General features: G+C 48.3%; 1 protein-coding gene across 5 annotated transcripts in view; it reads right to left on the bottom strand.

The window, feature by feature from the left end:
- kifc3 (kinesin family member C3) overlaps window positions 1–12,419 on the bottom strand; it is a 33,671-nt gene that overhangs the window by 9,380 nt on the left and 11,872 nt on the right. For 3 of the 5 annotated variants that reach the window (XM_079340144.1, XM_079340142.1, XM_079340143.1), the window contains exons 2-10: window positions 7,783–7,903; window positions 5,055–5,197; window positions 4,132–4,285; window positions 3,946–4,022; window positions 3,372–3,437; window positions 3,020–3,169; window positions 2,153–2,434; window positions 1,896–2,069; window positions 78–225 (exon numbers count right to left, since the gene is read on the bottom strand). In XM_079340144.1, the coding sequence (XP_079196270.1) occupies window positions 78–225; window positions 1,896–2,069; window positions 2,153–2,434; window positions 3,020–3,169; window positions 3,372–3,437; window positions 3,946–4,022; window positions 4,132–4,285; window positions 5,055–5,197; window positions 7,783–7,864 (1,276 nt within the window). In that variant the 5' untranslated portion in view covers window positions 7,865–7,903. Of the gene's footprint in view, window positions 1–77; window positions 226–1,895; window positions 2,070–2,152; window positions 2,435–3,019; window positions 3,170–3,371; window positions 3,438–3,945; window positions 4,023–4,131; window positions 4,286–5,054; window positions 5,198–7,782; window positions 7,904–11,978; window positions 12,116–12,419 lie in introns of those variants that run through there. The other 2 variants (XM_079340145.1, XM_079340146.1) reach the window with 2 other exon arrangements.

Raw genomic sequence — 12,419 nt, 5'->3', positions numbered from 1 at the left:
ACGACAAACACAAACCTTCAGCCGGGGGTCGAACGCGCTCTGACGCGAGTCAACGAGAAAGCACACGAGGGTCGGACCTGCCAGGTTCTCGTGGACCGCCTTCATCTCGCTCTCGGCTCTGATGAACGCCTCCTCGATCACGCGGTTCTTCTCCTCCTCCAGGTTCTGCATCTCGGCCTCCAGCTGACCCTGAGCTCGCTCCATCTCGCCCTCGTACACCAGGATCTGAAGGGGAGCAGAAAGACGTGATAACGCACAGAGACCCGGACTCCAGATCCAGATCAACACTTCAGAGTCTACTGATCAGACTAACACTAACGGGGTACTTTTAAGAAGTTCAGTTTAGTGGATGGGACAGCTGAAGAGAGACAAGAAACGTTGGAGCGAGCGGGGGATGACAAAGGGCAGAGGTCGTGTTCCAACCTCAGGTCACTGCGATGAGGACTACGGACATGACGCACCCAACAGGAGACATTTTGACATTACGGTTTTATTTAATAAAAAAGTTACTCTGCTGAGTCAGAGAGCTTGAAAACAGTCGGCTCGAGTGCATCCACTAAAGTTCCTGCTTTTGCTCCTCACGTGCTCAAACCTTTAAATCAGCCTCTTTAACCTGCTGCTGCTCCAGATGTGTTTACTCTCTCTGGGGAATGAAATGCAGGAAAGGATTTGAACCCTGTCTGCCCGTCCGGAGGACTTCAGCCTCTGTTCCCGGGATGTCAGATGGAAATCAGCATTTTTTTACATGTTCATTAAATGTGCTATGTCCCCATTTAAATCAATAAATAAGAAACTCAAAATGTGTGACACTAAAACAGAGACAGGACGAGAATCACAAATCTCCCTCTCCTGACTCATCATGATGTGCTTTCTTCTTATTTATCTGTAAAATAACTAAAAACACTTGTTTATTATTGAGAAGGTTTTCGTCTACGTCACTGGTTCCCAGTCTGATCCAACCAGGAGCCACTGCCCTCCATCAACTCATCCCCGGCTGGAAGCTCCAATGAAGCAGGAGAACAGGCCACATCGGAGCACACGGTTTCCTGACTGCTCATAAGGGACACAGCTGGGAGCACTGGGAGGTTTGTTTACTGGGTTCACATCACAGACTGGGAGATCTGACAGAGTCTCACAGGGTCCAAAGGTCCCAGTAGAACCAGCAGTACCAAGTGCAGAACAACAGAGAGAAAGGTCGGCTGCACATCTTTCTCTTTCCTCTCAGGTTTTACCTGCAGACGCGTCTCAAGGCTACAAAACAGCCTTTAAAAATATTCCAGGATAAACATTTATTGCTTTTTTTTTTTCTTGACGGCCTGAAGTGAAACTCCCTCAGATTTAACGAAGCTCTTCTTACATAACAAGATTTGCCTCTGAAGGACTTTAGGGGATATTTGTGATTTTATTCGGCAGCTTTGGAGCCTGAACTCTCGGTCAGCAGAGAGGGTCACCTCTGGCGGAGATCTTTCAACTGCATTGATGTAAAAAAAAAAAAAAAAAAAAAAAAAAAAGGGAGGGAGGGAGGGGGGAGGGCTGCGCCAACCTTGGACAACCTGCGAACCAACTCGCTGTTTCGCCTGCCGAACGCCTGGGAGAGAAGGCCGCACAGCCGGCTTTGATCGGTGAGCAGCTGCAGCAGCATGTGTGCAAGAGAGAAGAAGGTTAACGGAGGAGGAGGAGGAGGAGGAGGAGGAGGAGGAGGGTTTGAAACTACACTAAGTGTCACCGACACCATCTAACATCCTGTCTTTAAATCTCAACACAGCTGAGGTTTGAGGAACAGAAGTACGACAGGATCAAAGGGACAGTTATCAGTGAAAATGGTCTGAGTGCAGAGAGAGCAGCACATGGAGATAGAGGGACAGAAGACACAGAGCAGAGAGGTGAAGAGTTACCTGCGTCCTGAGCTGAGCGCAGCTCCTCTGGGACTCGTGCAGCTGTGTCTCCAGCTCCCTCAGCAGCTGCCTCTGCACCGACAGCTGCTCCTGCAGACCGGCGTTCTTCACCTGCAGCTCAGCCAGAGCTTTCTGAGAGTCGGCCGACTCCACCTGCACCGTCTGCGTGACATACTGACCAACCAAACAATGCACACTAAATCAGACTTCATGTTCCACCTCACAGTCGGGCTGCAGAAGCGTCAGCTCCTCCTCACCTTGACTCTAGGGGGCGACGCTGCCTGCCTGGCCAGCTGGTCCTCGCACTCCTGCAGTCTGAGGGAGATGTTGTGCTCGCTCTCTCCCTGCCTCCTCCTCGACTCGTCCAGCTGCCTCCTGCTGTCCTCCAGCTGCCGGGTCGACTCGTCCAGCTGCCGCCGGAGACTCTCCACTCTGGAGGTTTTTTCCAGCAGCTCTCGCTCGAGCTCAGCCAGCCGCCGCTCCCTGTGCCGGGCCTGGCCCTCCCACCGAGACACCTCCCTCCGCAGAGACTCTGCATCCTGCCACACATGAGTCAGGATTAAGTCTTATCGAGTGTTTTGAACTTTGGCTTTAAAAGATTCACTGACGAATCAAAATAAAAGTTGGTGGATTTAACTTATGTGATAGAATAACTTCAAAACAAGCTAACCTCGACCAATCATGTCCCTGGCTGTGGTGTGTTCAGGTACCTGGCTGTGGTGTGTTCAGGTACCTGGCTGTGGTGTGTTCAGGTACCTGGCTGTGGTGCGTTCAGGTACCTGGCTGTGGTGTGTTCAGGTACCTGGCTGTGGTGCGTTCAGGTACCTGGCTGTGGTGCCTTCAGGTACCTGGCTGTGGTGTGTTCAGGTACCTGGCTGTGTTGCCTTCAGGTACCTGGCTGTGGTGTGTTCAGGTACCTGGCTGTGGTGTGTTCAGGTACCTGGCTGTGGTGCGTTCAGGTACCTGGCTGTGGTGCGTTCAGGTACCTGGCTGTGGTGCCTTCAGGTACCTGGCTGTGGTGTGTTCAGGTACCTGGCTGTGTTGCCTTCAGGTACCTGGCTGTGGTGTGTTCAGGTACCTGGCTGTGGTGTGTTCAGGTACCTGGCTGTGGTGTGTTCAGGTACCTGGCTGTGAGGGCAGTGGCTGCAACTGCAGCTCTCTGCAGCAGCGTCGAGGTTCAGCAGCTCGGAGCTCTTGCATGACTTCAGCTCCTGCTTCAGACGCTGGTTCTCCACCACCAGCAGCTCCAGCTGCTTCTCCAGGTCTGTCGCCCCCTACAGGACACCATGATACATTAAAACAGGGTCTTTTTTAATTGAATACTAAAATGTGTGTGTGTGTGTGTGTGTGTGTGTGTGTGTGTGTGTGTGTGTGTGTGTGTGTGTGTGTGTGTGTGTGTGTGTGTGTGTGTGTCTGTGTGTGTGTGTGTGTGTTTTTCCCAGGGTTCCTCTGGAATGTGCTCCAGCAGATTCTCACCAGTTCAGAGCGGAGTCTCTCCACCTCCTGAGTCTGATCCAACAGCTTCTCCTCCAGCTCCACCACCTGCAAACCCACCACGACACACAAACATCACAGCGACTCAAAAACAACTCACCCAACACGTTTTTATTTCATCTTTAAATCAATTTTTTTTGCTCGTTTTTAGAAATCTAATGCACATGTAGGATCAATGATTTAGTCTCAAATCTCCTCTCCTTCAACTCTGCAGTCACAGACGACGTCGGACAAGACGGACCGCTTTGAGTCGTACAATGAAATCTGTCAAAGTGGTTTCACAGGTGACGCTGACACGTGCGGATCAGTGTGACAGATGACGACTAAAGTGTGATTATGCACGTCAGGGAGAGTTAGTGAAAGCTGAGTGTTTAAAATACAGAGACGTGACCTCAAACATGCCAGAGGTTTAAGAAATGTAGAGAGTGAGACATGTGGTGCAGCTGTGACACAAAGCTAAAAAACACCACGCTCCTCTCTGCCGTCATGCAGCGTGCTAAAGGTGCTAAACGTTAGCATTGAAACAGCTGTAAACTTGCTGAGGATGAGTCGATACCTGTGTGCGCAGCCGAGTAACGAGCTGCTCTTCTTCTGGACAGCTGAGACGATCTGAAGGCTGCAGCACCCGCACACCTGCGTGCAACACACACGAGACATGTGAAGAACAAGGACGAGGACACAGCTGGATGTAAACGGCTGGATGTAAACAGCTGGGCGTCCTGCGTCTCCGCTCCGTTCTCACCGTTGGGCACGGCAGACGACGTCTGAACTCCTCCGACACCGACGGCCGTCTTCTGGCAGACGCTCTGCTGCTGCAGCTGCTGGAGCAGCAGGTGACGGGTGACTTCTTCAGAGCGAAGACGAGCCTGAAACTCGCTCACTTTGTCCTGTAGAGTCTGAACCCACACACACACACACACACACACACACACACACACACACGTCACATATTAATAGAGTTAGCATAGTTAGCTTTGTTGAGCTGATTTAAAAAGGAGAGAAAGCTCTAACACATCTGTCAGGCAGTGACATCATGCAGGACGGGAGAGAACGACGAGGAAGCTAAGGGGAAGAGAAGGGAAACAGAAACTAGGAGACATGAGAAGGTCAATGAAGGTTTTTTTTTTTACGTTAGCAGGCGTCCACGAGTAGGACCAGGTGACCTTCTGCAGTGATGAAGAGCGTGAAGAATGAAGGACAGCACAGCGTGAGAGGAGACGATATGAACAGACATCAACACAAAGTCACACGTCGCTAAATGTCTCGAGCTTTTTCCAACGCAGACATCCTCATCAAAAGGCCCACATATCTGTGTGTGTGTGTGTGTGTGTGTGTGTGTGTGTGTGTGTGTGTGTGTGTGTGTGTGTGTGTGTGTGTGTGTGTGTGTGTGTGTGTGTGTGTGTGTGTGTGTGTGTGTGTGTGTGTAGCATCATGCAGAGTGACAAAAACATCAGACTGGATCAACAGTGATGTCAGAGACGTGATGAGCAGGTGGACGGCACGTCTCCTTGAGGTGCAGACAGGGATCGAGTTTGTGCTGATGTTGGCGATGACTCAGCACTGTCACTGCCACTGCACAGATCTCACACACACACACACACACACACACACACACGCACGCACGCACGCACGCACGCACGCACAGAGTTTCTTTCGGTGTGTCACCTGTATGAGCAGCTGCTGGCCGGGTGCGTTTGATTCGTTCAGCTCTGTGCTCAGAGAGGGGCGCTGTGAGAAGGCGGCGGTTGGCAGAGACAGGAAGGAGCCGTCGTCTTCACCATCACTCATCAGGAAGTCCACTGAGCTCGCTACGGACACACAGGAGGGACAAACAAAGTTTACAGTCGGGTTTAGCAGATCGCTGACGATGTGACAGCGTTAGCGGTCAGCAGTTTGAGTTTGTGGGACAACAAACAGTCATTCTGGTATTTGTACGGTTTACAGTTTGTGACTTTAAACGCCTCTAGTGGTCACTCAAGGAACTGCTGATTATTGCACTTCTACTTCAGCGTCATTTTTACAGACTGGAGGATGCAGCTTAATCATGACGTCACCATCGATCAAAATAATCCTGATTCTGATCTTTGCTAAAATCCAGCAGCTACCAAACGACCAAGATCTCTGTGATGACACAACTGTGTCGTTTATTCCCACGGACAAGTTTTATTTTGCAATGACATGGAGACCACCAAAACAACAACAACAACCACAGCATGCAGCAGGAAAAGTAAAGTTACTTTTAAACTCATCAAACTGAATCCAGTCATTACTGCAAAATGTTTTAATTAGAGCCCGACCGATCAATCCTGCAGCCGATAGAATGTAAATCAATATTTAATGATTCAGGTCTGAATGGAACAAGTCTACCTCGGCACACTCCTGCAGCTCCAGCTTCTCGAGTACGACACTGAACTCCACATACCTTCATGTGTTTGTGTGCACCAGGGAACAGTCGAAGTCCCTCAGGAGAAAAAGGCTTTTCCACATAAACTGAGTCCATTTAAGCAGATTTGTGATTATTCAAGTTTGGCGCAAAAAGAAGAAATGAGCTGAATTCTTGTCCTGACTCGCTCCGCCTGCTGCTGACTGAACTCCACTCCTCCACTCCAAACCAGTCCGACCAGATAACAGGTGATAACAGCTCCGATACATTAACCTGCTCGAAACTCCGCGTGTCAGTGTGTGTGTGTGTGTGTGTGAGAGAGCATGTGTGTAGTCACAAGTTTTCTATAAGGCATCCAATCTTATCAACCTGAGAACAATCTGCACTCTGTGTGAGAAATCTGAGCATTACACAGACTTACCTCACACACACACACACACACACACACACACACTTTAAACAGGAAGCTGAACCAACACACGGACTGACTAGAAAACAGGATTAGAAACACACACACACACACACACACACACACACACACACTGCTGGAAAACAGTGTGTTTGCTTTCTCATGATGACGGTGTGAAAGTTGACGCGTTGTGACAGTTTCTGCTGAAATGTTTTAAAAACCTTTGGATGACCATTCTCCGCCAAAAGGAAAAAAACGGCCTGCTGAAGGAATCTAAAAAATGTACCAGATGTTGTTGGATCGCTTCTTTATTATTTACAACCCAAAATATAAATGAAAAGTTTAAAAAGTCAGCCTTAAAGAGTCTGTTGTTAAGCATCGACTTTATTTCAGCATCAATGAGAACCATTTGATTTGTGCACGCCGTCAAACATCACGGATAGAAAACAACAGGCCGTTACCATGGCGACTCCACGCCGATGATGCAGAGCTCAGACATGTTTATAGAGTTGCATAACTTCACCGTGTGCAGCTGTGAAATTAGTCAGGACATGGAAACGTCTCCTCATTCACAAAAACCAGCTGTGGGTGCCAACAAGCTAACACGCTAATTAGCTAAACATTCAGGGTCGGTCATTTTCCTCCAGATTCACTTATTAAGATTTTAGTTGAAGTTGTCTTTAGGTCCTGACAGAAATTAATAACATCTGTATCAGTTTGTAAGTCTGTAAAAACTTCGACCAATGACTGCCATGAGGTACCAATCTGATGAACCAATCACACGCCACCCTGCTCGCTCTCTACCTCTAACTGACCGCTGTATGAGACGCGTCGATCAGGACTGAAAGAAGGGGAGCGGTGGACGTTTAGTTTTGACTGTTTCACGTTTCTCTTGTGCTTCTAGAAGTCTGAATGAAACTTAAATAAGACGCGCGTTTTCACGCTCATTAATTATCGATGATTGTTCGTTAGCATGTTCAACTACGTCTCTAATCTAACCATGGAGTACAACGTGTCACCATCAAGTTTTAGTCAAATAAAGTAAACACTGTTGGAGGATTTGAACCCGTCAGTGTCTCAGTTTGCTGATCACAGATCAAACACCTGATCACAGAAATAAAAGATGCTAACTTCTTTTTTAGCAGATAAACGCTGGAGCAGTGAGAAGAAGATAACTCTGCCTGAGAAGGAAAAGAGAGTGAAAATGAAACTCTCTCTCTCTCTCTCTCTCTCTGACAAAAGCTCCAGTGTTGTGAACCTGATCCGCGCTCTCTCCGGAGACTCGGACTGTAAACCGATCAGCTGAGAGAAACGCTCAGACAGCAAAAGAAACATCAATAAATAAATGTGTTCTGCTCACCTGTTCGTCCCCCTTACACACACACACACACACACACACACACTCGGGTTTCCTCTGCCTCCTCTCACTCTGCAGCTTCATTCATTACCAACAGGTCTGACTCACCTCTCTGTGTACACACACACACACACACTCTGCTGTCATGCCAAAAATGCAGCCACACTGCTGGAGGTTTAAAGCTCCCTCCTCCTCCTCCTCCTCCTCCTCCTCCTCCTCCTCCTGCCACAGACGTCTGACTCACCGTCCAATGAGATGTCTTTTTTCCAAAGCTCCTGCAGGCAGGGGGCGTGGCCGAGGTCCCAGGTCTTTCTGGAGCTGAACATGACCGCCGGGCTGAGCAGAGCGCTGGACCGCTGGACCGGCTGGAGAGACAGACACAGGGAGGAAGCCGTCACTTTCCTCTGATACACTTTACACAAGGTGGAAAGATCAAACGCTGGGAATTTATTTAGTAATCGTACAACGAAAGGGGAAAAAAAAAAAAAAATAAGAAAAACTACAAAATCAACTGGGTGAAAATCTGAAGAGAAGCTCTGAAATAATCCACATGAAAACCAAACAGTCGGCCTGTAACAGTCTTAGTATTCCTGTCTATCATGGGTGGATGCAGGCAGCCACACATGGCAGCGTTCACACCCTCATCCAGGTGGCAGAGTGTGCTGATCACGAGAACAGGACTAAAGTCTGAACACAAACACACCCGTGGCACCGCACACAGCAGGGTGTCACTCTGATCAAATCAATCAAATTCATTCAATATGGTCCGAATGTCTCAATCGTCACTGTGATGAAACGGCCTCATTCGTCTTCCGTCTGGGAGCCCACTAATCTATCGACAGCCTCCTCGACCTGACCCCGACCCTCTCTCCTTACCCGTCCACGTCCACAGCGAGGCGTCAGCTCTGACGGGTGAACGTCCCGCTCTCTGTCCAGCAGGCTCTTGTTGATCAGAGTTCCCACCCAGCCCAACATGCTGTCGATCGTTCCTCACATCCTCTGAACTGGTCCCATTCAGCACGCTCACGCCGGACCAGCGTCCAGCCACTCGGCTGCGCTCACACCGTCCGACCTGGAGTCAGTTAACCCTGCCTGCAGTCTCCGTCCGCGCTGACGTCGGGATTATCAGCACCTGATCTGAGAGCAGCTGACGGGAGAAGTTCCTGGTGATGATGAACTCGGAGCGCGTGTAATCTGTTAATCCTCGGAGCAGATGGTCTGTTTAACCCCTCGACTAAGAGGTTAATGAGTGACTGGAACTCTCACTCTCCTGGTAGTAAAAACAAACACTCAGCCGCCCTCTGCCTTTGTATACCTGGGGGGGGGCGCCAGTGGTCTAGTGGTTAATCATATGATACCACACCAAAACAAAGTCTGAGAGCTAATTTATAATCTAGCATAATGCAAGTGTCTGCTTCTTGCAGCTTCACGTCCACACAGATTGCTCTTCTCAATGAGCCAGTTTCGCCCGAACACAACATCCCTCAAGTTTTCTCAAAACACTGCCAGACGTGCTACATGATGCTAACTGTTGTCCATGCTTGTTTACATCCACGCAGAAGAGCCAGAAGAAGCTAGCTCTATTTGATATCATATCTGCAAGCAGGCGCCGCTAACAATCCACTCTTAGACTTCCTCCATCAACACCATTCTAACTTCCTACATTGATGGTCAGTCAGTAAACCATCAAAACGAACAGAAAAAGAAGTCTTGGTTGGAAGTCGTTTATCGCTAATTGTTCGCTGCGCAGGAAGTTCGAAAAACGTTGCCGTTACTGTCTGAAACTATTTTTTTCTAATTTCCTGAAATGTCAGGTCAACTTTTAAACATCGACTGTACTCAATAAGTCAAAACCTGCAGAACACAGGACATTCCTACGAGCTCATTTTAGCCCAATGCTAATTAGCTTCATGCAGTCTAAAATATATCAAATACAGCGACTGTGTTTTTCTGCTTTAAGCATCAACTCTTACAAGCACGTCAGCATTCCTCTGAGGTTTAAACACACACACACACACACACACACACACACACACACACACACACACACACTCCCTAGATGCATTGTGAAAGTGGATTAAAGCTTAGAGTATGGAGTAAGATGCTTGAATGACACACACACACACACAGTATATGAGAGTATTATTAATGTTGACAGCTGCTGACACATTTCTCCCTGCAGACTGCAGAGCTCAGGCTAACCATTCAAACTGTCTGTTATCTCTCTCTCACACACACTCACACACACACACACACACACTCACACACACTCACACACAAACTGCAACCTCATCAGGTAAATACAGAATACGACATTGTGACAGCTCTGACTGAGCCTGCGTACCATTAGCATTAGCATTAGCGTATCGTTAGCAGGTTCAGGGTCATTTCTTCCTGCAGTAAAACGATGAACATGGTTTGTTTTTTTTTCCATCCAGCAGTTTTAAGGTTTCCACCTTCACAGTCCAACAGTCTGTTCACACCAAGCGCTAGCCTCCCACGTTGAACAATAAAAGCCAAATCCTGCAGTTCGCCGAGTGTCCACTAGAGGGAGTTTGCAGAAGGATAAGAGTTATTCACAAACAGACTTAAACCCCGCCTCATCCCGTCGTTGGGTTGACTCAAAGTAAGGCTGAGACAGTTGTGTATGTGTATACACACACACACACACACACACCTCGACACACTGACCCTGGATGAGACACACAGATAGATGCAACAGTTTACTGACGGCTCACAGGTGGAACTAAACACTCAGATCTGAAGAACGAAAAGGTGAAATGTTCCTTTAAAATCGAGTTCTCTAGTAAAATAACGCCTCCTTTAATCAGCATGTTCTTCCATTACAGTCCATCAAAATCACTAAGAGACACAACAGCCAAACTTAAGTGCTGCTATTAAAGATGCTCAAGCCTTCTTTTTACGACTGCTCATTGTGTGAGAGCAGAGACGGAGCCACGCCCATGATGACAACATAAACAGAGCCGTTCCCCCGCCGCCGCCGCCGCCGCCTTGTGTCTGGTGTCGAGTTGGATCTGAAAAACGATTAAAAATTCAAGACAATAAAAGCACAAATAAAAGTGGTGTGGGCAGGAGCGCCGTGCCGTGCAACAGTTCATGTTCTGGATCCTTGTTGAACAGAAAGTTTCATCTCTGCAGAGAAATTCTGACTTTCTCCATCTCTGAAAAAAAGACATAAAAATCCCAAAGATGAGCCCTTTAGAGATGAAACACTGGCTGACTCGTTTTTTTATCTTTTAAACGAGAATTTCAATTCACATCAACCGACCGTCAAACATCAAAATTAAGAAGAATTGATTTGAACTGTTCTGCAGGTTAAATCTACCTCTAGCAGTGTTGGCTCCACCGGCCTCGGGTCCGCTCCTCGCAGGTTCAGATGTGCGATGGAGGAGCTGCAGCAACAAGATGCAAAGCCTCATCTGTGCTCCTTTACATCCGAGCAGCAGAGCCAGACGAACACACACTAACCACGTTGACCCGCATCATCTAACCGTTTCATCTGCCGGCTACGCACCTCGAGAAATGTTGTAATATTTATAAATATGTCGCCGTCGTGTTGAAACACTGAAAACACAAATCAAGAGATGAGCAGCACATCCTCTGTTTACCTCGCTCCAAGATAAGCCCCTCCCCTCCACTTTTCCCCAAAACTGGGTCAAATCATCTCTTTCTGTTTTCTCCATGTGCTCAGAGTCAGACCATGTTGGCACACACACACACACACACACACACACACACGCTCTGCAGGACAGCTCTGTTATAAAAATGAGACATCGTTTAGATTCACGATGCGTTTAAGGGACCTGTCCTTCTGCTGGAGATCGCAGCGTTAATAATATCCTCCTGTAGTTTGACCTGCACATGCTGTCCGGCACGTCACCTCACAGATGATTTTACAATGTTGGCGTGAAAACGACCTCCCTCATCCTCTGCCTGCTGGTTTTGGGCCCTCACCTGCGGTTGGGTGTGAACACTCTCCTGGCTGCTTTGTTTTCAATAGCACAAATTTAAAAAAAAAAAAAGGGGGGGGGGTCATTTTTTTTGATTATATAAAAGCAGATCTGCTTTAGAGGAATACAGTAAAAAAAATAAATAAATAAAAATAATCTACATGTGGGACACGCCGAGGCAGAAAAAAAAAATGTAGGAGAGAGAAAACGTGAGCAGACAAAAGGAGGATTATCAGGGTGGGCGATCCAAACAGATGAAAATAAAACAGAAAATGAAGCTGGAAGCTGCTCTCGTCCGAACATACGGCGAGCATATCGAGGTCATGAGAGGAAACACGATGCGCTGCATCAGGTTACAGTCAGACCTCCATCTCGCTGGATCACCCTCCGTCTCTGTTCAACATGTCTGTTCCCCCCGAGCAGCGTCCCTTCAGCGCTCCATCTTTGTGTCTGTCCGCTCGGTTCTTACCTCCCTCCCTGCAGCCTCCAGGTCCCCGTCATCGCTGCATCCCGCTCCGTACTGCAGCCTCACGCCGACACACACACACACACGCTCACACACAGCGGGATCAGTGTCAAAGCCACCAGCCGACCCCCTCAGCACACACACACACACACACGCTAACAGCTTCCTCCCTCTCTGTTCCCCTAGCAACAGCACAGCAGCATCACACCTCCTAAAGCCCGCCCCCTCCCCCCTCCCTCCTCCCCCTCCTCTCCATCCCATCCATGGATAAATATTTCAGTCTCTACTGAAGCATGAGGAGCTGCTCCTCCCCCCGCTGAAATATTCAACAGCCCCGTGTGTGTGTGTGTGTGTGTGTGTGTGTGTGTGTGTGTGTGTGTGTGTGTGTGTTCCTACATGTGTAGTTTAAGAATAGAGAAAAGTGGAAAAACAATAATCACTTAA

This window comes from Symphodus melops (assembly GCF_947650265.1).
Source record: "Symphodus melops genome assembly, chromosome: 3".
NCBI classification, from domain to species: Eukaryota; Metazoa; Chordata; class Actinopteri; order Labriformes; family Labridae; genus Symphodus; species Symphodus melops.
This window is presented reverse-complemented; position numbering and strand designations above follow the sequence as displayed.